The sequence below is a fragment of the Notolepis coatsorum genome (assembly GCF_963971535.1).
Source record: "Notolepis coatsorum genome assembly, chromosome: 10".
Lineage (NCBI taxonomy): Eukaryota > Metazoa > Chordata > Actinopteri > Aulopiformes > Paralepididae > Notolepis > Notolepis coatsorum.
The window spans coordinates 93961646-93985765 of NC_140174.1; the positions used below are offsets into that span (position 1 = coordinate 93961646).

A 24120-nucleotide genomic window follows, 5' to 3' on the forward strand; every position below is an offset into this window, starting at 1 on the left:
TGGTCCTTCTCCATTCTTTTTCGCCCCTCTCTTCCCCTGCTTGGCGGGGCTGGGAGGGGGCTGTCGGGGTGGTTCTGTTGTACCCCTTTGGCATCCCTGTGTACGTCCCGGTCCGCCGGGCCCAGGTCCGGACTCGTTCTCGTCGACCTGTTGGCCTGGGTTAACCCCTTCTTCAAAACTGAAACGCTTGTACTGCCTGTATAGCCGGTGTATACGCGCAGTTGTGTTTCAGAGTTTTTTTCTTGGGGGGGTTAAGGGAACAACCGCCTCCTGTTAAACTAAACATAGGGGGGTGGTTGGTTCCCCGGTGTGTTGGTAGCGGAGTCGACTCTCGGGTTAGACCGGGCTTGAACCCGTCTGCCTGTGAGTGTGGCCCCGCACTTTTCTGCCTCGGCCTCTCTAGGGGGTCGGGTTTTTGTAGAAGGCTGAGATAGGGCTGGGCGATATGAAAAAAAATCATATCGCGATAACGATATGATAATTTTATTTTATTTCTCGATATCGATAATTATCGAATTGTTATAAGTATAAAAAAAACAAAAAAAAAAAAACATTTTTTTTTTTTTTTTAAACAGATGTATGTTTATTTTGCAGCAATTCTTTGTCATTGCCGCCATCTTTAGTGTTACATCCCCTCACACTCCAGTTCTCAGGCTGCAGCTGGTTTAAAAGCTAAAGTAAACCGGCTTCTCTGCTGGCTGTGGCTCCAGAGGAGTTGAACAGTTCTGGCTCTGCTAGTTTATTTTCGATCTTTTGGCACTTTTTTGGTGGACAAACCACCGCACATGTGCACTGTGACTCGTGACTGGAGTCTAGTTCTGCTAGCACACATAGCCTACTGTGTACAGACAGTTTCAAAATGTATTTTAAATTAGAAAGCAAACAAAATAAATGGACAAGAGAAAAATAAATCTGAATTCGGACAAGCAAAGCCATTACTTTAAGTTGCAGGCAAGAAAGACAAGTCTGTCCACTGTCTCTGGTTTTAAAACTGCCCTGTTGCAGGTAAAAAAAAAAAAAAAAAAAAAAAAAAAAACGATTTTTTTATTTTTATTTTATTTCGATATTCGATATTGATTATTAAAATATATCGCGATATTTATCGTTATCGTTATATCGCCCAGCCCTAGGCCGAGACATTTTATGTCTGTCTATTTTAACGTTTGTCAACTGTACTGTTTGACCCGATGAATAAATTGTCTATCTATCCATCTTCCCAACTGTTGTTCACATGTGGTTTCATCCGCTCCAGAATGATTTAAAGCAACTGGTGGGTTGTGACCCAAAAGTGGGCCGCGGGGCCATTTTGAGTGGGTCGCGGATGTGTGTAAAAATAAAATATAAAGTTCTGCGACTCTGCAGCGGGATGCATTTCGATGCATCTCAGCGTCGAGTTCTGTAGTCTCCTTGTCTTGTTGACAGCAGACAGAGAGACAGCGTGTGAGGTGTAGCTATCGAGCTACCTCGCACAACGTAGGACTTGCGCCACTAGGCATTATCGCTGGTGTTAGTAAATGCTGCTTGTTGTGAGTTGTATATCTGCGCCAGGGGCAGGATGTTTGGGTAAACGTCCCTCTGAGGTGGACGTTTCCCAGGCTGTCCTGGAGCGCGCTGCTAATACTAAATGCTATAAATGCTGGGTCACTGTTCTACTGTTCCCCGCTGTGGGATGTCACTAGGCATGACAATGCTGGCGTTTGTGATGTGCTCGAGTTGTCCCGAGAGACAACAGAGTTGTGTATTGGCACAAGCGGCAGGATATCTGGGTAAACGTTGTTTTCCCCGTTATCCTGGAGCGCGCGGCTAACGCTATGCTATATTGGGCTACTGTTTCTGTTCCGTCTCCCTGCTACGGGAATGTCTGTCTATACTACAGTCTTCCCTCCTCTCAACCATTCATGCTGACGGTCAATCGGTGTCTACTGGGGGAGTATTGCGGGGGGGGCTTTGTTTACCTTTCATGGGTAAATGGGCTGAGGTCTAGGGCTGGTGTGCTGTTGTGAATATTATGAATGAATGCGGGACTGGTTCTCTCTGGTCCGCATCCCCTTAACGTTGTGTGCATGGGCTTGCCCATTCTACAGTATATTCGTGGTGTTAGTTCATTTATTCATTAACCCCTTCATGGTGCACACCACAGTGGAGGTTGCTGGTTGCAACCACCACTGGTGCTCCGTGTTAGCATCAGTCCTTTGCTTTTGACATGTTGAAACAGTGCCCCGCCCGGCTGACGCCATGAGGTGGGTCGGCCCGGCGAGTGGCTGGTGGGCTGCTAAAGCCTGTACCGCCACGGTATGGAATTGGCAGCGATTAGTAACTGTGTTCGAATTGCTGTTTTTTCTATCAAAAAATTGTGTCTGGTGGCGGGGCCTTGAGGGCCAGCCGACGTCGACACATCGCGCGAGGTTGTTGACGTTATTAGCTTTGACCTAGCCGCAAGCTATAACCGCTCAGGGCTCCCCTCTCCGCAGAGGATCTTGGTCTTCCGCTGGAGCGCGGGCGGTATTTGTCCTAGGCCCCACACCGCCTCACACCGCACAGCCAGAAGAAGAGAGAGCACGGCCTCGTCAGCGGCGATGACGAGGCCCTCGACAGGCGGCCATGTTTTCCCCCGCCAGAGGTATCCTGGGCGTTGAATCGACAGGTGTCCACAAGGCCGACAGCCTTGGCGGCCGAGGGATCGGCCATGTTGGATGAGCTCGGCTTGGAATATACAAGCCGTCGCCGTCCTGCCGCGAGCAGCCCGCTCTCCGATCACTCCCTCCCCCAACACCAGCGGAAAAGGGGCTCTGATTGTTTCCTTTGGCTGCGGGCCGCGTGCCTTCGTTGAAGCGCGTGCGGCCCCACTTTTTGCTTCTCATGGGGACAGGGGCTGACACCCAGTTGATGGCTGAGCCTGGGTCTGTCCGTGAGAATGTTGTGCTGTCAAGCGGCTCCCACACCATAAGCTGTGTTTGGTTGAGCCTGGTGTTACATCTGTCAACTATAAGTGTTGTCAGCAGGGGGGCTCGAAACCTTTTTGAGGCACACAGTGCGGGCTTCCCCGACCTCGCCTTCGCCAGGCCAGGTATCATGTTGGTGCCTCCCACTCCTGAAAGATTGGCAGTGGTCTCGCAGGCGCGCGTGATTTGGGTGGTAGTAATATCACTGCAGGGCTACGGTGTGTAGGAACTCATGGGGGGCCTCACACCTTGCATGTCCGGCTGCAGAACAACTCCTCAGCATGTTCTGGAGGGGTGTTCAGTGGGGGTGCTTTTGTCACCTAGACTGATGTCAGCTTCCCCCGTATCAAACCGGCCCTTTCTGTCAGGGTCCCCCCTTGGGTGCGATTGCCTCGTGGGTAGTGTCAGGGTCAGATGTCCCGACACGTAACGCTCTGCTCGCACGGGTCCAGGGTTGGCTACGCACAGCGGGTGGGACCGGGCCGCCTATCTACAGTTCCTAGCAGACCTGCGCCACATAGCGGCGGGTGCGTTGGGAGTGTCATCACATATGGCTACAGCAGTACCATATGTCGAGGTGGATGGAGAGAACGCTGAGGCGGGGACTTGTTACACAACCCCACCCGTTTTCGGGTTTGGTACAGACCCTATTGTCAGGGTCACCAGCAGTGACAGCTCTGGTCAACGAGATCCAATCTCTGTGGACGAAGCAAGCCATCGTCGTGGCGTTTTCCTCCCGGTGTTCTCTAGTGCCTGAGAAATCGGGAGGGGGGGTGTCAGACCCATGCTGGACCTGTCCCATGGGAAGGTTCAGCATTTTTTGGATCGTCTCCTACCTGTTGAACACTGTCAGGTGGGGGTCTGGTTCTCCTCCATAGACCTGTAGGATGCGTATTCGCATCCCCGATCTTCCATCCTAGGGCTTACCTACGCTTCCTTTGCAGGGTTAGCGTATGAGTACCAGAGGCTGCCGTTCGGCTTTTCTCTGGCTCCCCGCATCTTCACCAAGTGCGTGGAGGCCGCACTGGGGCCTCTGCGTCGTCAGGGGTTACGAAGTGTATTCTGCCCTGACGACGTTCTGGTCCTTGGCGGTCAAGGTGGATCGGCAGGTCTCGTACCAGGCAGGTTTCTACCAGCCTGGGGTTTGCTGTAGACTGGAAGTAGAGTACTCCTCTTCCCAGTCAACGGGTGGAGTGCTATGGGCATCCCTCTTAGAGCGTGTTGTCAACACGCTCGGGAGGTTCCGTCCTAGGGCGGTTACGGCGCTGTCCGTGATACGCCTGCTCAGTATGATGGCATCTGCTCATTCCGTGGTCCCTCTTGGCCTCCTCTTCACCCCAGGAGGGGGTTACGGAGGTGGGTTTTCCAGTATGGAAATAGACCCGGTGAGAGGCAAGTGGAAGCGGCTAAGGTTCCCGTGTCAGTACTGGGGGACCTCGCCCCTGGGGAGGGCCTGGGGTCCCCATGGGCAGTAGGCTGTCACACGTCACGTTTTTCACCGATGCCTCCCTCGCTGGAGACGCGTCGGGCCAACGCAGTAGGGGGCAGCTGGCAAGCCATGCTGCCCGGTCTGCGCTATGTTCAATGTGTTGGTATTGAAAGCGGTCCTTCTGGTCCTCAAACGGTGTTGATCAGGACGGACAATACGACGTCAGTGTTGTATATCGACAGACAGGGAGGAGTACGCTCCCCCCGTCTGCACCGGGCGGCGGGCGGCTGGCTATGGGCGTTCTCCATCTGCGCGGCCTGAGGGCTCTCCACATCCCCGGCAGGGTGAATGTGGGTACAGGTGTAATGTCGCGGGGCGGTCCTCACCCTGACGGGTGGGGATTACGTCCGGACATAGTCAGGCAGGTCTGGGACCGATGCCGTGCCGCCTGGGATTCTTTCCCCCATACATCTGTTAGGTCAGTTGTTGGGGCGGGTACGTTGAGGAGCGCAGGTCCTTGATCCTGATTGCACCGGACCGGGGAGCAGCTGTGTGGTTCCCGGTCCTGATCCAGCTCTTGGTATCCCGTCATGGCCTGTTCCTTGGTCATCGCGGGCCCTCTCTCAAGCGCACTGTTAGTTCCCTGTGCTGGGCCAGCTGCTGGTGGGTTGGCTGGTGAGAGGGTGAGTCTGGAGAGGATGGATCCTTCTGTGGTTGGTACCATCCGGAACGCGCATGCTCCCTCCACTATCGCGGGTTACGCGGGTAGGTGGCGTATTTTCCAAGAGTGGTGTAAGGCCACCCTCTTGTGAAGCGTTTCCTGCTTGGTGTTCGACGCCTTAAGCCGGTGAAACGCTCTTTGGCTCCGAGCTGGGATCTTCAATTGGTCCTCGGTCAGTTGTCCTTGGCCTCGTTTGAGCCTCTTGAGCAAGCGCTGTTGGAACGGCTGTCGTTCAAGACTGCGTTCTTGCTGGCCATCACCTCCGCTAAACGCGTGGGTGTGCTTTGTGCTCTCTCGGTACGGCCAGAGTGCCTGTCTTTTCGTTCCGATAGCGGTGCCACTCTGCGGCCTAATCCAGCCTTCGTGCCTAAAAATATCCGGAGTGCTTTCCGCTCCAGGGATATTATGGTTTAGGCGTTTCATCCGCCTCCTCACGCTAGTGAGTTGGAGGCGGGCCTTCACCTGTCATGTCCGGTCCGGGCTTTGGGGGTTTACCTCAGCCGTACTCAGGGCCTCAGGGCTACCGATCAGCTCTTTGTCTGTTACGGTGGCTCTCGTGCTGGTAAGGCACTGTCGAAACAGCGCCTGTCCCATTGGTTGTGCGAGGGCATTGCCCTTTGCTACACGTTGGCCGGGCTGGCTCCCCCTGGGGGCGTCAGGGCGCACTCCACTCGTGGGGTGGCGGCCTCTGCCACTCTCCTGGGTGGGGCCTCGGTGGAGGACATCTGTGCTGCGGCTTCATGGTCCTCACCGGGTCCCTTCGTAAGGTTTTACCTCATGGACATGACCGGGGGTTCTGTCTCCCAGGCGGTTCTGAGGTCTGTGGCCTCTCCTGCTTCCCGTCCTTTGGTGGGGTAGCAGGCGTGTGTGGGTGTGGGCCACAATGTGTTGTGTCACACGTGGTTCCACCTGTGCTGTGCGTTCAAGAGGTTCTAGTTCCCTCTTGTTCGCACTCGGGTGGAGTTGACTGCCGCCCCCTCTTCATTAGGAAGAGTGGGGTGACGGGACTCCCCTCCCCCCTGATGTGGGCTTACGGGTCCTCAGGGGGTGCATTTGTCGGGCCTCGCGTCCGCTCTACCCCATATCTCGGTATGGCTTAAGAGCGGGACGCGATGCCAGTACGAGTATATAACGATATGTTATGTATATAACCTAGTTATATGAGTACTGGCTAAGCGTCCCGCTCTTAGCGTGCCCCGAGTTCCCTTGGGGAAACTTTTCTTTGGAAACGATTTTCCGAGGAAGAGTGAGTGGTGACCACGCCTAGTACTATATAGTATGTCAGTAGGGCGGGGCCTGGCAGGTGCTGGGTGTATTGGTTTTTATTCGTTGATGGAGTACATGAGATGAGGTATATCTCGGTATGGCTTAAGAGCGGGACGCTTAGCCAGTACTCATATAACTAGGTTATATACATAACCTATCGTTATCCCATTAGTTCCCCCAAACTTACTGTAGGGCTGTTATGTTAAGCTAAGAAGTCTGCCAAGAAGCATAATTATTTAGTATTATTATTATTTTATTTCATTGGGTCTTTAGCCCTAGTTGCACTTTTGTTGCAACCCCAGTTATCCCATTAGTTCCCCCAAACTTAGGTCTGTTATTTTATGCTAAGAAATCTGCTAAGAAGCATTATTATTTTATTTCATTGGGTTTTTTTTTTTTTTGCCCTAGTTGCAACTTTGTTGCACTTTTTTGTATTTATTTCATGTTTTTAACAGTGCATGAAAGTTTTTTTTCTTTTTATAAATCATAGTGGTTCAAGAATTTGGGTTGCGACTTAATGACTAAGGAAAATGTTGGATCCCGAGGCTAGACCAGTTGAGAACCACTGATTTAAAGGATGAGTCACTTTCAGGATACTGAAAGTAAAAGTGAGTAAAGTAAAAGGGAATCACTTAAAGATATATATTCAAATCCAAGGCATTCTGCTAAAAATAGTTAAAGGTGTTGTAAGTGGTATTTTGTTTTGTTGAGATAAGTGGTCTACATAGTCTACATTCAGACAGTCATCAGTTTTGGTCTGTAACATGGGTCTCCCAGTCCCTTTACTCTATACAGTAAATATTAAATAAATGTTCTGGTATCCAATCAACATAAATGTTCCCACTTTATCCAATCAAGAGGGAGAACTCCATACAATGGACTGGGAGTTTTAAGCAAATAATCTAAATAAATATGTACTTGAAACAAGTAAAATGATCTGCCAGAGCAGTAAGTAAATCTGGCTTGGCAAGCTTTCTTGGAATAAGTAAAAAAATATATAGGGTTCGCTCTCCTGATTGGATAAAGTGGGAAGCTATACCATGTTACTGACCAAACACTCTATATCAGTGATGGCTGTCCGAATGTAGAGCTATTTCACACGTATTTTAACAAACCAATACCACTTACAGCACCTTTAAACCCTTTATTTTAAAGCTGCACTGTGGACGATTGGCTCCCTGTGGCTGTAGGAGGTAACCGTGCCTTGTTTAAAAATGGTGGATAAGAGAAAGAAAAACAAGACCAGGCAAGCCTAGTTAAGGGCCCAGACACTCAACAAAGCCAGACAGTCAAGTTAGGGACATTTCACGATTGTAGGGCCAGGCCTCCGGGGGCCGACAAAAAGATATTCCCTTCAAGCGAGGCAACGTTCAGGGCACCGTTTTACATTTGCGCCGTTCACATTTTATGCTCTAGAAATTAGACTGTAGACTTTTATGGATTTCACAGTAGCCTGCTGGCTGTTAGAAAAGCTCATGTGGGCAATTTCACAGCGTTTCATGTACCGCTGCTGGGAGCTGCTTCTTTTGTTTTCAGCCCGACTCTTGTGATTTACAGAGAAGCCGGAGACGATACAGGAGCTCAAAAAAGACTGGCTGGATTTCTCCATTAAAAAAAGTTCCACGGCGCGGGGTTTAACACGACGAGACAAAACGTAGGAATGCGCGCCGACCGGCATTGGTTTTCCTCAGGGTATCATCATGTTACAAAGTATTTTATTAAGAGGTCCAAAAGTGATACTTCAGTTTCTCCTTTGAGTTTAATCCCAACTCACTCTGATGTTGACGTTCCCCCTGAGCTCCCATCTCCGTCTAGTGTTCTCTCCGGCTCCAGAGCTCTGGGGCTGATGAGCCCTCCAACGTGTCAGCGTCTGCTCCGCACTGACAGACAACAGGCCGCACACACACCAGTCGACAGAATCCACCGGGACTCCATAGTTTCACGCGGCCCATCGTTTGAAGGACTTCTCCCCCCTCTGACATTTCACTGTCGAGCCAACAGTTCTCTCTCTCACAATACTGCAATAGAGCACATTCTCCCTGGCTTTTCGGGGTGGGGGGGCTCAGGTGGCGAGGGCCTTGGAGACCGACTGTTAACATGCCAAAAGTGATGTTTTTTGTGCTGTGGTGTGGTGTGGCGCCACAGCTGGAAGTTATATCTGTGACGGCTGAAGCTTGGACCGAGTTTAGTCTTCACAACAATGTGAACTGGTGCGATGGTCGTTAACAGCCTTGAGTGTGTGCAGATCAGACCGCCCGAAAGAAACGTCACGGCTATAAAAGAAGATGAATAAAAATCGGTTTTGTTATTTCAAATGATGCCAGATGCACCGTTCGGGTAGGCTTTTTGCCCATTTTCACATGGTTTGGCGGCTAAAATCCCTTGGGCGGCCTGCCTAAATGACAGATAGGCAGGGAAAACCTGTGTTCCGTTGCTTTGAATCGTCATAGCAAAATCATTTCATTTTATAGTATACATTTATGGCACAGGGGGTGTTGGGGGGGGGGGGGGGGGGGCTGGGCTCATTACAATGTAAATTCTGCAGTAACGGGCCAAATTAAAAGTGAAATGAGTCAGGGAATATTCTTTTCTTATGTCAACAAGACGTAACAAAGAGAGAAACAAACAAAGGCACATGTATAAAACATGACCGTCTCTAAAACTATTTTGTTTCCCACCCGAGACAAAAGGAATGCAACCAAATGCTTCTGCTGCGATTGTTTGTCGACAGCTGAAGCCATCAGTCACCCAGCAGGGGAGTGGGGGGGGGGGATTCCCAAGCAGTGTCTGTGGGTGAGCAGCAGGAGAGAGCTGAGGGGTGCATAGATAGTACCTGGCCATTTGATGATTGCAAACCAGGGTGGAGAGAGTCAACGCATTAAAAACACCCCTCCCACCCCCACAGGCAATAATATATCGCCTAGCCTCGCCTGAGAAGCAAAAACATTCTTCCCCAGAAACCTTATCTCTGAGGGCAAGGGGAGGGCTCAGAGTAGAGTCATCTTTCCTTTTTCAAACCCCTGCTAATTTATAGTTTCCCTGGCAGTTAACTCCTCTCAGTGACAACAAATACCTTTTCATTACAAAAGAGAGAGGCAGGGACTGCTAGGTAGTGGGAGCTGCCCCTGGGCTACATGTGGGAGCCATTTACTCCTCCTTGTCCCACTGTCGGGCTCAGGCGCAGACGTGCCAAGTTTATTTTAAGGGTTACTGAGAGAGAGAGAGAGAGAGAGAGAGAGAGAGAGACCCCTCTTGCATAATTACTCTAATTATAATGCCGGGCTTTATCATATTCTTCGCTGCGTTCCACATCCGACTGCACAGTATAAACAACATCCAATACTATCTACCCACGAGTCCGGGCGGCTATTACACCGTTGGACTGTGTCCAAGAGACACATTTTTAAGGATTCAATTTCAATGTCTCTTTCCCCCTTTTTCGAGAACTGAACTCGCAACCAACCAGCCAGCCCGGAGTGAGTCTTTTCTTGAAGTCATACGGTTCAGTTTAATGACAGACAGGCTCAGTAAAAAACAGACAGGCTTGTCTGAGTGGGATTAGACGAAGCACATTTCTATTGAGCTGCTCGACTTGTATCAGTTATGCTAACTAAAAACAGAACCAGTGTTTATATTACTGACACATTTCTACTACATCAGACCCATTAAAGTGCATTAAAAACATCAGGGGCTGCATTCACAATGCATCCTAAAACTAAAACGTCCTAGTGCTGTGCAACTCAAAGAGAATTCTCAGAGTTATGACATTTTCTCAGAAGTTCTCCTTAAGAGTTATTTACATTTCAGCCCTTAAAAGAGCTCCGTAGGTGGAAAACCGCTTCTCTTGTATTTACAGAAAGTAGAACGAGACCAGAGCCGGCTCTGTAGTGTACACATATTGTCAGGCCAGAGATATGGCTGTAAACTACTGCACACACTCCAGCTTTACAAAGGACTATACTGAGGTGGAAAAGAGCGGGTGTCAGACAATGCGCCAGTGAAAGGTTGCCACTCCTACCAAACACACACAAGGAGGGGAGGGGTTAAGCGTTTACGTCTGGTCCCCCCCCCCCCCCCCCCCCTCTGGTTTCAAGTTTTGTTTTATTTGTCACATGTTATATGTTTGGTACATGTACATTATAGTGAAATGCTTGGTTCTGTATGACCCTCCTAAGATTGTGCTTCATACAGTCAAAAAAAGTAAAGAGTAAAGACCAAACACTATACAAAATATACTAAAACTACAAAATGCAAAAATGAGGTAGAGGTAGAGCAAATGTGTTGGGGTAAATAGATCAAATATGGTGTAATGTTTAAAAAAGTGTTTAAAGTGTCTAAAGTGAATGAATGTTTAAGGTGAATGTTTAAAGTGTGTGGAGGTAGAATGGATGGGTTTGTGTTACACTGAGGCCCTTGTTACACAGTGTTTTTGTGCTAGTTTTTATACGTTTTTGAATACGTTTGCTGTCCCTATTACATAGAAATGCCCTTTTTGCCGGATACGTTGTGGCCCTACTGAAAGCGCTAAATTGTGTTTTCCGTTTTGGAGTAGCGCCAAAACTCGCCGACAACATGTTGTGTAATCTGCGCAGAGCCGTTGTTGCTCAACGCCCATGCGCAGTAGATACCATCTGCGTGCCCTTCCGGTGACAATAGAGCTGTCCCAAATAGCTGCAGCTACCATGTGTTGTCAAGTTATTGTTATAAGGACCCCAGTCCAAGCTACAACAGTCTGCATTCCCTTAACAATTGTTTGTATTGAGCCGTATTGTATTGTACCCATTATGCAATATGTTAAATAAAGTTTACATCCATTCATTCTGCTAGCATTACCGATTGCATGAGCACTGCCGCTGGCTAACGTGAGCTAGCGTTAGCTATCAGACCCTGTTAGCTCAAGCTCCTCTTTCAATCTTAACAAGCATTAAACAAAATGGCCCAGTCATCTATTCACCTTTGTTTAATACACACAGCGTTGTCTCTAATGTTATCTAGCTACTGATAGCTCCCGATATCATCAGTTTGGTGCTGGCTGGTTAACGTGAGCTAGCGTTAGCTTCTAGCCACAATGCTATACTGTTATACTGGCATATTCCAGTCACGTTAGCATGTAGCTAACAATGTAGCTAACAACATTGCCGATCCTTTTTGAGACTAAACTATCCGCTCTTGGTGGTCACTTGTGTTGATGTTAGTTTTGTTTCATCAACAAATGAGAGGCAGAACACAGTGAATGTATCCGTTTTGTTTATTGCACTTTTATTACACTTTGCTGAAAAATAAGTGCTGCATTGGGTAAATAGGCATTTAAAGATGGCGGCACCCGCCTTGTTGACATTTTCTTTGCAGGAAGTGTATTGGCACATTAAAGTTCTGATTGGTTGAAAATTGCCTTCATGTTCGCCACCTACTGCCACCTACTGCTTTGGCAGTGTACTACATCACTGTACTCAGGTTGCAAAACGTATGTCTCACTCGGCTACCGCTACGTTGCGACCTGGAAAAGCAAAACTCATCAGAAAACGAAACTAAGGTGTAACCGCAGCCTGAGTAACATGGTGAGAGAGAAAGCGAGAAGCCGATCGAAAGAGACACTCGAGGTATCAGGGAATTCAAATGACCCGCCCATGGTAGTCCTAAAACGAGGGTGAAGCTATGTGTCATTATGACATAGAGCTCTCCCAAATGAGCAACTTCCACTGCAGATATTCCTGAGCAGAGATTGCTTTGGCACAGCCACATAGAGAGAGAATTAATCAGTTATGCCTCAATCTCGTAAATGTGTTTAATGTTGCACACGCAGAATGATAGGGAGTTGATAAAAGTGGATCGGCGGAGGAGTAATGTTGGTGATGGATCTCGTGAGAGAAGAGCTCCCCCTCTTTTGAGCATGTACTTGTAGGCTATGGTGTCCTTGGGGCGCCTTGAAAGGTGCTCATAAAAGTTTATTAATAGGTCCAAGATAAGTATTTTATCTGAATACATTTCAATCATTATCCATTGAAATAAATAGTGAGGATAAACGTTGAGATGTTTGGCATCCAACCAGAATGCAAATGTTACAGTAAAGTGCAACAGCAATATACAATGTACAGGTGGTTAAACTGTGTATACATTAAATATATAAATTAGTACTGCTGACTGTAGTGCTAATCAGATGTATGTACAGAGTTGTAGTATAATAAATAAAGACAGTATGACTACTACTGGCCAGATAAACCTATGCAGTTTTTCAGCAAATCTCTTAGTTACAGCAAGATCATACTGAATAAGCAGTGTTGTGTTTATAGGTGTAAGTATTTACAATGTTCACCATTTGGCCAAACAAGGTAGAAAGCGCAGCACCTTTTCACGACACTATTTTACAATTTTTTTCTTTTTACTTGCTTTAAAAGTGAAATACAAAATACTTGTAACTATTTTAAGAGGCCGATCACAGCTGTAGAAATAGAACTGGATGTGGCGAATTATCAGCCGCGCCGTTATGGTTTATAAAACGGAGACGTCCCGGTGGTTAACGGCTCGAGCGCGCACACACACACGCCGGTTCCCAACGTCGAAGGACACGAGGTGAATTCTAGTGAAGCGTCCGTTCATGGCAGGAATAAAATATAGGCCAATAACAGGTTTTCATAGGAGGTGTACATGGCTGACATGACTCAGATGGGGGACGGCGGGCAGCGATTATTATCTCCCGCTTGGAAGTAGCAACGTGAACGCTGCGAACGTGAGAGGAAGCTGTTTGGCAAACGGCAAACTGCAACAGTGCAGTGATGATTTCGCCACCATAACCCTCCACTGGCAGAGTCATGGAGTCATTTGAACAGCTCTTCCACGCTCCCAGACCTTCCCTTCCCTGTGAAAGCGGCGCACGGCATCACATCAAATCCATGAACTACACAGCTTTTTATGGATGCTGGCTGAGCCCAGTGATGTTGGGATAATTGATGAGACTCATTATGTTCCGGTTATTCTGCACCGAAGATTCATGATCGGCCTCAGAGTATTGCAAAAAAATCATATATCTATACAGGTATATATATATATAAGTTGCTATACTCGAATTTATCTGTGACTTTTAAATTGTTTTTTTTATCCACTTTTTCTCCTTATTTTTCTATTTTTCTCCCATCCCAATTTTGCCTTGCCAATTCTCCCCTCCCCTGTCTCGAACGTTGCTAGACTATGCCTCCCACTGGTCGGCTGCAGTGAGGACCAAGCCTTGCATCACGTATCCCCTCCGGTACACGAGGAGGCAGCTGTCGCATCTTTTCACCTGAACAGCGCGATCTCTCAGTGGCGAGGAGTAACGCGTGGGAGGCTCACGCTGCCCCCGATGCTTCCTGATTCTGCTGTACAGGCGCACCAACCGACCTGTAAGAGTCGCCGTCCACAACGTCCAATCCCCACCCACCAGCTTTCCCACCCCCAACACTGCCAATTGTGTTAGTATGAACGACCAGCCAAGCTGGTAGCAACGCCGAGAGCTGGGCTCGAACCCAGCATATCCTGCGTTAGTGGCGAGCGCCTTGCCCACTGCGCCACTTAGCCGCCCTTGACTTTTAAATTGTTGACATTATTAGCTAGTTAGATTTTGATGCACGACTGAATGAACCTATCTGAACCCCCGCCCTACTTTTTTTTATCCTCCAATCGCAACCATTGCTTCCTATGTCAGTATTTCCTCCTACTTGCTTTCTGTTTGACTCCGTCAGGCATCCTCCATCAACCAATGACGGTGGCTGAAAGACAGCATCATCATCATCATACCTAACAACAAGGTCAACCAGACCTCCTCACTAAAATAAGAGTTTCAGACTATTCCCCACTCAAAGACTTTCAGACTATTCCTCACTCAAAGCGTTTCAGACTATTACTCACTCGAGTTTCAGACTATTCCTCACTCAAAGCGTTTCAGACTATTCCTCACTCAAAGCGTTTCAGACTATTCCTCACTCAAAGACTTTCAGACTATTCCTCACTCAAAGCGTTTCAGACTATTACTCACTCGAGTTTCAGACTATTCCTCACTCAAAGCGTTTCAGACTATTCCTCACTCAAAGCGTTTCAGACTATTCCTCACTCAGAGTTCCAGACTATTCCTCACTCAGAGTTCCAGACTATTCCTCACTCAGAGTTCCAGACTATTCCTCACTCAAAGCGTTTCAGACTATTCCTCACTCAAAGCGTTTCAGACTATTCCTCACTCAAAGCGTTTCAGACTATTCCTCACTCAGAGTTTCAGACTATTCCTCACGGAGTTTCAGACTATTCCTAGTTTCAGACTATTCCTCACTCAGAGTTTCAGACTATTCCTAGTTTCAGACTATTCCTCACTCGGAGTTTCAGACTATTCCTAGTTTCACACTATTCCTCACTCAGAGTTTCAGATTCTTCTCAGGGTGTTTGTGAACATCAGGCCCAGACACAAGGAGTGGCGCGACTAACACTATAAAGAAACAAACCTCACCGCAGACGGGGCAAGTGTTAAGATTAAGCTCCTGCACAGATGGCGAGGTATATACTGTAAGATCCGTCTGTCTGTATCCGAGTGTCGCACATTTAATCTCAGATTCCATTTATACGGAGAAAGAAAAGACGGCTAGATGCGAAACAACAAACTCACTTTAAACAAACACTCACCTTACCACTTCACTTTAACACACTTTATATTTATCTATTATTAAAGAGATTTGCACTACATTCATACTTCATTTGCACCCTACCCTAAGTTTTGTACCTCTGCATTGTACCTCACTGTTACTCATTTTACTCTGTATTGTATATTGTATATGTATATTGACTTTACTTACTTTTTACTTACTTCTTAATAACTTTTTTACTTACTTTCGGTTTACTGTATGTAGCACACTCTCAGGGGCTCATACAGAAACAAGCATGTCATCATAAAGTATTCTGTATTTTGTTGTGACAAATAATAAACAAACTTGAAACTTAACATAAGAGTCACAGAACAAAAATAATCTTTACAAAAAGATTCACACTACATCAATACCTCATATATCTTTTTAAACCAGTTTTGTACCTCATTGTTTGCATTTTGTACTTCAAGTTGTACTTTAGTTTGTATATTGTATATTTGGTATAGTGGTTGGACTTAATTTTTTTTACTGTATGAAGCACATTCTCAGGGGGCTCATACAGAACCAAGCATTTTACTGTAATGTACCTGTACCTTATACGTGACAAATATAACTAAACAAAACTTGGAACACGCAGGGGAAGGACAGGATATGTGCCTTACCTTCATCGGTGCTGGCGGGCCGGGACTGGACAGGCAGAAGGTGGGAGAGCGAACACAGGAACAGCAGTATACTCTGCCCCACCAGCATCCTGCCGAGGGACCTAGAAGAACCGCTGGCTTCTTTGCGAGTGGACCTCCATCCAGACCGTTGGGGCATCAGCACTGGGCCCTTCACAGGGCTGAGAAGAGAAACAACAACAACAACACAATTGAGTGACCGTGTGGGCTGGTGAGCAAACTTCACACCTCCTCGGCGAATCTCTTTATCGACTGCAGCCGTGAACTGATGTGTTGAAATCAAATCAAGGTCTAGCCTCCAGAGAGAGCATCTCTGAGGCCATGTCCAGACGGAGACGGAACGGAGAGGGAGGTGAGCTTAACCCTTTCACTGCCACACGACAAAAGGTTAACCCTTTCACAACCACACTACAGAAGGTTAACCCTTTCACTACCACACTACAGACGGTTCTGTAGTGTGGTAGTGAAAGGGTTAATCAAGAGTGGATACTGGGAGTGTGGAATTAGGCAAAAGTTCAAACAACTGTACTCGTTTGGTCTGTGGCCCTGCGGAAAAAAACAACAGGCCGAGTGACTCGACGACTCCGTCAAGGTCCAACTTCAAAACCTGCAGACTAATTATGTTGCTGGCAAAGCCTTTTATCATTTCGTCTTCGGTGTTGGCGTTTTGCCATTTTGTCCAAGAAATAAATAAAAAAAAGTTTACGAACAGTACGTTTCATGCGGTTCAAGGTGCTTGGGTTATTTAAGCCTACGTGTGCAGACACACTCGGTGATAAGAGGATACAGAGCATCAGCATGCTCCGATAGCCCAAGTAAACAAGTTGTGGAGTTGCCTACATGGTGCTTTAAAAAAAAAAAAAAATGTCATTGTCCACAAGTAAACCGCCTAGCACGGCTATCAAATGTGTATCAAACGGCTGTTCTAGGCCGCTGTCGGCATGCGGCTCTGTTGCCGCCGCCGTTGATGTATCCTGTCATGGTCGCAGACATGTTGTGCACTCCTAAACCGACGTATTACAGCAAGTGACCCTCAGATGTACATCTGCTCGCATCATCACCTCTGCAGCATCTGGCCATAGAGATTAACACTTGCCCCTAACCCCCATAATCCCCCCAGAGGAATTTGTTAAGGACCAAAAAAGCGAGGAGTTATGTGACACCCCCGTAGAGAGGCCGCCAGGCCATAATTTCCACACTCGCACAGATCTATCAACTAACAGTTGGTTTTGCTCCCAACCCCGACGTGACCCCCAACCACCATTTGCTCTGGTGGTTTGTCAAGCTGTGGGAGACAAATGCTCATTGTAGGTCCCGCCGCTCGTGACAACAAATCAACCCTGCGGACACTAGTTCAGCTCTCGTGGTCCCCGAAAAGACAAATCAGCCAGTGAAGACATGGAAGTACTCAACATCGGCGACGCACAATAGCGACGTTCATCGTCGTATCAATCATAGACGACGAGTCACCGCTCCCCCCCGGTCCCACAGGCTCCTCTGTGCCTTCGGACCTGCACGTTGCAAGTTTAAGCTCCAGCTCTGGTTCTCTCTCAGAGAGGCAACAGGCTAACCTCTGTATACGTACGTGTGTTCCCTCATTGAAACTCTCCTCAAAAACCAATTCAATTTCACTTTCCAAGAATGGACCAGTGTTCCAGCAGCTGAGGCGGATCAGGGAGTCCTGGGGGGGGGATGAAGAGGCTTGGTCATCCCAGCCCCGTCAGAAGTGACTCAGTGTTTGGGAAGGTTCCAAGAATTCTGCTCCTGCTGCCAGACAGAAGGAAGTCCGGAGAGCGTGCAGCCGACCTGGTTCCCAGGGCTCTCGTCCCCGCGCGGCCACTAAAACAACAGTCGATGATTGAGAAGGGAGAGGGAAGCACAGTCTTCCGAGTGACAAACACGGAGGAGCGCGTGTCGTATTCGTCACCCCGCCGAAGCTAACGTTCTCTCGCACCACGCGCACTCTCAGGCACGCGTACGGTGTGAGTACCATGCGTCGGACTGAAACAACAGACTTGGTTACGGTGCTACCGTTTTATCGGTGTTCTACTTGTTCCAAAATAACAAGAACAACACGGGCTTGTTTGCATATTAATAGTGAAAGGATGATTTAGAACCGGGCCGCACCAACCTGAACCTCAACTGGGACTGGAGATTAGTGGGCCAAAACTGAACCTGTTCCAAAATCAAAACACAGACGTGCAAGATGTTTAAAACACCCTGCACAAGTCCATGGTTAAAAGCACGTGAGCCTGTCAGGATATTGAATCAGTGTGTGTGGCACGTTCGTTCACGTCTGTATATTTTGTTCATTATTGCCCAAATATCTGATGCACCACTGACATCTCACTAGGAATGTAACGGTAAGAAATGTCACAGTATATTTATATTGTTTACATTGTTTATTTCTTTCTAGAAATGTTATATTCAGACCTATATTTATGTCTTTCTACCATCACCCTGCCCATACCTGTGCCTCCCCTCCCCCATGCTGCCCGAAGGGGATCAATAAAAGGAATATATTATCTTATCTTAGTACGGTATCCAACAAAGTGCCGCGGTATACGGTGAAGTAATTGCTTTAATGTGGGGAAAGGCCTTCAGTCGACTTAAACTAATGTTTTTTTCTTGATTGATGTGCGAGTACATAGTGAGATAACGTTCCAGTGCCCTGCAGACAGTGCAACATCGGATAGGTTATTTTGCATTAAGAGACGAAAAAACACACAACAAGCTTGCTATCTAGTGCAGCTTAATAATGTATATTAAATGACAAAGTCGATCAAAAGTACAATTGCAATTCAGTATTTCTAACAACTTCAAGTGTGACATTTCATATATATGTCTCCCCTGGCTGTCACGAGTGCAGCTGTGGATAGGTAACCCTCTATTGTAGTAGACATGCGGCGGCGTGCTGTATGCGTACTGCACAACATGAATTTGTACCGTGGGCACGGTATTACAGGGGAAGCCTTACAGTTCAGAACCGTGGTTGCTTGATACCGTGGTGTTGTACCTTCAGTTAAGCGGTATATCGCTACATCCCTACACCTCACTTGATTAACTTAGCCTAATTGGCTAGTAGGTGATAATTAATCTACTTTGAATACAAGGTGTTACAAAACAGTCTGAACAGCTCAATCTTATTACCATGTAATTACAATTAGGCCAATACACTTATCTAGATTTGTAACAAATTAAAGACCAATTTATTGAAATGATGTAATATTAGGCCACACAAGCAAGGTCTCTGCAAAATCTGCATTAGTAAGAAAAATTATGAAAAAAAACTGTCCTAAATGAAAATGCTTGGTGAATGAAACATAAAATCTCTAGCATTTTCATATTGACTAACAAAATAAAAAGCTTGACAGTATGTGTTAAATAGTTTAAAGGGGGTTTATTGTCAAGCTGCAAACATTAGAGCAAAATTAACTGAGTGATCTTAAAGTTGAGAAGATATTTGTGGAGTAGGCGAAGCCCTAGCTTTCAATAATCTAATGTCTATGTAACGGTTGTGAGATTGTCACCTGAAACTTCGATGCCCCGAGGGAGTTTCAAACCCGTGGTCTGCTGCACCACAGGTCGACAGCACAGACCACTATACCAAGAGGTGAATTCACTGCTTTGTAACGTGTCTATGTGTCTTTTTAAGGGTGAGAGTGAGTTTAACCCATGATAGTACCGCTACTCACCACAGTCACTTCACAACAACTGAAGTCCATCGTGACTGCGCCTCACTCACGGTACCATCCGTTACATCTATAACAATAACAATAACTGATCATTCAAACAATCCCAGACTGTTTTTTTTAACCAATTAACACAAGGAAATCCATGAACTGAAAATATGTAGGCCAGGGCCCATCCACAAAGCTTAATTCGAAAAACATCAAGAATGAAATGCTACAATACTAAACAAGGCCTGCACACTGCGCAGACCGTCAGCACTACCTGTGCAGACTGACAAAACGTCCCTGCCAGATCGTCTGTGACTGACTGAGTGAGTGACCACAATTCGCCTGTGACCGAGTGGCCACAATTTACACCACGGGAAACATAAATTAATATTAATATGGATTAAAACCACAAAAGAAGTATAGTCCACCAAGGCAGAGTCGACCTTAAAGCAAACAAGTAAATTGTATGGAAAATAAACCAAAACCGGGCATCTAACTCAACCTATGGATGATTAAGTGCAAGACACATTTTGCTTCTCCCATTACACAAAGACATAGGTTCCAGCCAGGCCTAACCCAAAGTGTGGCCTGCCCCGTAATTACTGTTCACTGCCATCCATGCATAAAATTCCTTAGCTCTCGGATTCTGTAGCCCAGCCCCAGTCACTACTGCTCTCCCAGGGAGACCCAGTCTGCTGGAGCACGACACCAAGCTGTTCTCCATGAAGGGCTCAGTTAGGCCACAGCACTGGCCTCCATTTAAACATTCCCTTAAGAAGGAAGAAGTTTCCAGTGAGTCTATTTGACCAAAGGCTACAGTTTTCTGAGGAACAACTAAAAAAAACTTTTAACATGCTTTTCTCATCAGTTATCAGCATTTAATCGGTGGAGCTCCAGTTTAGAGTGTTGTGTGGAGTGAACTTTAAATCAAATCAATCAAACTAAAGGATTAGGCAACATTAACATTCCATTTAAAACCTAATGAAATCAGCCAAGACCACCCACACTCTCCAAAAGCTCTTCTGCCAGCAGACATTCGTATTCTACTGTGTCAACTCGCAGGCTATATCCAGCCCAGGCTTTCTGTGGCATTACCGAGCATTCGACAAATAAGATGTGCCTCGTGTTTTGTGTCTGGTTTTTAGTGTCACTGCACTAAAAGAAAAAAAATACTGTGAACCACTTGTGAAAATCCCCCATTAGCCCATATCACAGGCCTCAAAACAAAACATGGTCTGAAACAGGCTATGTAGGGCTTACACCCCAGCCAACTGGACCAATTGGTACAACGCCATGCCACTGTTCTCCATGGGCTTTCTGATGGTGAGTATAATTACACAACAATCCTGTGCCAATCGCACAGCCCAGTAAATTAAAGGGCAGGAAGATTCCTCACTTCCCTTCATACGGTGGAAGAGAAATCTCCTTTTCCTGGCAAACTCCCTGCGGGGAGAGATGCTGCTTTCTTTTCTCTCCAAGGGTTCACCTTCTCTCCCTCCACCACGCTCCACGACTCTTGCAGATCTGCACAGTGATGATGACTGAACATTTAAACAGGAACAATAATCCATTCCCAGCGTTAATACAAAGCCTGTCCCCTGTGTTCTGTATTAGTTTGTCGTAGTGGATGTGTATTGTTGTCGCTGACCGGGGCAATATTAAGAAACAGGAGAGCTACACAGGGGATCATATGACAAAATGAGTGACATGGGTGCCTTTCTAGGGATGAAATACTGCATAAATGAGGCTCAGTGGGATATAGAAGCTCAGAAAACGTGTCTCCATCGTCAATGGGGAAAGCTGCAGGCTGGACAGGCAAATGATAGGCTATAATAGATGCAAGTCTTTTCTATTCTTATTCATTTATTCATGTTTATCTTTGGGAGAGTTGTTTAGTTGTCAATTGCAGAATGAGCTGGCCCATGCCACAGAAATATGCCATCTGTGCATTTTTACCTTAAATCCACACCCAACCCAACTGAGCAAAGAAATGTAGTCAAACCCATCAATTTATAAAAAGACATGGGGGGGGGCAAAAAAAATATATATATAAAGGAGCTCGTTATATTCATTTTAATTGCTTTCCCAACCTTCTTAGTAGGCTACTGCTGTTCTGTGTGGCATGTAAAACCACTATGTATATCCATTCAGTTTTAAGCAGTAGTCCTGCTCACTGTGAACCTCTGGCCTGGGCCTAGTTCTGGTAAATACAGCCCCCTTTCAGCCTACAGCATGGGAATGGAGGTGTTGACCTTTTAGGCGACACATTCAACGGAGTACATGCTCTCTTGGACATGTAGTCTGTTGAATGTGTCGCCTGTACGTTATGTGCCTCTAAAATGACGTTTACAAATAAATACAACTATTTTTTAGGTGTACAATTAAGCTCTATGAGTCTAGACCAAAGACAAGAGCCGCAAATCAAAGTTATGGTAAGAACACGCGCTAATAATTATAACAAGTCGGCCAATTACAATAACACATCAACAGTATTGATTTAAAATAATAATAATACAAATAAGAAGGGGGTAAAAAGACTCACCTTGTTATTGGTGGGGGGCTGCAAAACAGCCAGTATAAACCAGATGGGGTAGATTCCCAGAAAAAGGCTGGTTGTTGAAAACTTTCACCAAAAAATTATTATATCCAAGCTTATTTATGCGTTTCCAAAAGTTAAAGAGTCGTTTATCTAGTCAGAATTACCAACTTTTTACAAGTTTAACCATGTTTTGGTCCAAATGAGCTAAAGTGACGTTAAACAGCGCAAACATCAAAAGAATGCGAGTTCCACGCTCCGTAAAGCCCAAATGTTCAGCGGAGCGTAAACAAATCTTCGCAAAATAATATGTTTTTGCCTTTTGCTTTAATATAGTTTAGTTGACCGGTTCGGTTGTTTCTTAAGGCCTACCTCACAAAACGTGCAAAAACCCAAAGCAATGATTTTATACCCGCGATCCGAGAAGCGAGGGTTTGGTTGTCCGATTCCCAAATCGTTTCGCTCGCGATGAGAAGAGGAAAAAAGTCCATTCACCTCCAAAAAAAACTATGTCCTAAAAGTTCATCAACTTGCGCCACACGACTCAAAAGCGAGGCGTGATATACTTTCTTCAAAAGTCCGCTACATCTACTAAAACCCCGGACTATTTTTATCCTGATTCCGGGCAGCAGCGAGACTGCAAGACGAGGAGATTCCGGACTCTCGTTGAATGCCTTCCCCTTCGATCTGAGAATCTGCGCATCCTTCGGTCTGAAGAAACCTGGCTCCCCCTGCCATCCAACACCTCTCTGCTCCCCCCCGCCCCCCTCGCCCCCCTCCCTGCCGCACTCCCACGCAGAGCGCTCTCTGCGCCTGTACGTCACAGCCTGCTTGACAAGTGGAACGTTGTCCAACTCTCTGCGTAGGAGTCTTTTTTATTGATTGATTGAAAATTGTATTAACAGATTGCAGAATGGGTACAATACAATACAGTACAGCTCAATACACACAATTGTTAAGGGGATGCAGACCAGAGAAAGACTTTTGTCTTGTTTACATCAGGGTCCCCCATTTTCAATTTATCGTAACATTTATGACATACACAACATACATGACATCATGACATTTATGGCATACATGACATATATAGTACTGATACATTTGTGACATATACGATATGCAAATATACAGTACTGTTACCCATATGTAGCACCCTGAAAATATGGCTATTATTCAGAAGTGCTGACTTGCCTTTTATCTCCCCTGGTGCACCAAGACATACTAACTAGTTTCCATTAATATTCCCTCGAACAATGACGCAGACTTCTCCTTCTTCTACCGGCTGGAATATGGATTATGAACAGTAACACTGGGTCATATTCTTTCATCCAGTGCTTCCCTGTGGGGCTAGTTGGCGGTACCAGCAGGGGGCGCGGTGGCAGGCAGAGAGCGTACGAGAGAGACGGGAAAGGAAGCAAGCCAATGGCGACGGAAGGGGGGAGAACGAGCCTCTTTGAGTTTGGACTTGGATGTGATCGGTCATGTCTCGACAGAGCCCCCGTTGTGGACCACACGGGCGAACGTATTGAACTTGAGTATATGACGGGTTATCCCAGAAGCAGTGGTGCAGTGCTGGGCAACCACGGTCAAACGGCGTTTGGGCTTCGAAGTGCGCGCATCCTATTATTATGCAAAGTCTAGGTGATAAGTGCCTAGACTTTGCATAATAATAGGATACCGTTTGGCCTCCGCCCATATTACGACTGCACCCCTGCCCAGAAGTACCCGTGATAGTGCGTGAGTAAGAGAAACTGAACCAAAGGACTAACGTCCATAGATAGCGTGTTATAGTAGCAGTGTGTGCGGTATATTTAGCATGCTGCTAACGGCTATATTGACTCCAGTATACACCGAGCGTGAGGCGCTGAAGAGACCAGTGGTGTAGCCAGCCACGTTGCGCAACAGTATAACCGTGTAGCAGGTGGGCTGTTTGGGACCCAGAGAGTAGCTTCAGTTTAGGGTAGGGCCAGAGTATTGCTGCGCGTCAACCCAGCGCCGGCCGTCAACAACTAGTCTTCGCCGGCGTCAACGTCTGCTCTGCACCGGCTGTCTTCAGGCCAGCACGGGAGTTCGTCCCGACCAGCAGAGGTCGCCAACATCCAGCACGCGCCCTCAGCCCGCTACTGCCCCTCTGCTCCAGCCCCGCTTGCTAGCGCCCGTGATGAGAGCGTTCGACGCCATCTTGCTACCTGGACGGTGGTGGCGTGGCGAGGCCGCCATTTTGGTTGAGTACAATAGAGCCTCGATGCTCCGGATCTATTAC

General features: G+C 46.9%; 1 protein-coding gene across 1 annotated transcript in view; it reads right to left on the reverse strand.

Annotated features, from left to right (window-relative positions):
* The window catches only part of fgfr1a (fibroblast growth factor receptor 1a), an 80845-nt gene extending 58302 nt beyond the window's left edge, over positions 1 to 22543 (reverse strand). Inside the window, 2 exon segments of the mRNA XM_084322559.1 lie at positions 15624 to 15802; positions 21864 to 22543. Coding sequence (XP_084178685.1) covers positions 15624 to 15780 — 157 coding nt within the window. The 5' untranslated portion in view covers positions 15781 to 15802; positions 21864 to 22543.
* Positions 22544 to 24120: the final 1577 nt, after the last annotated feature.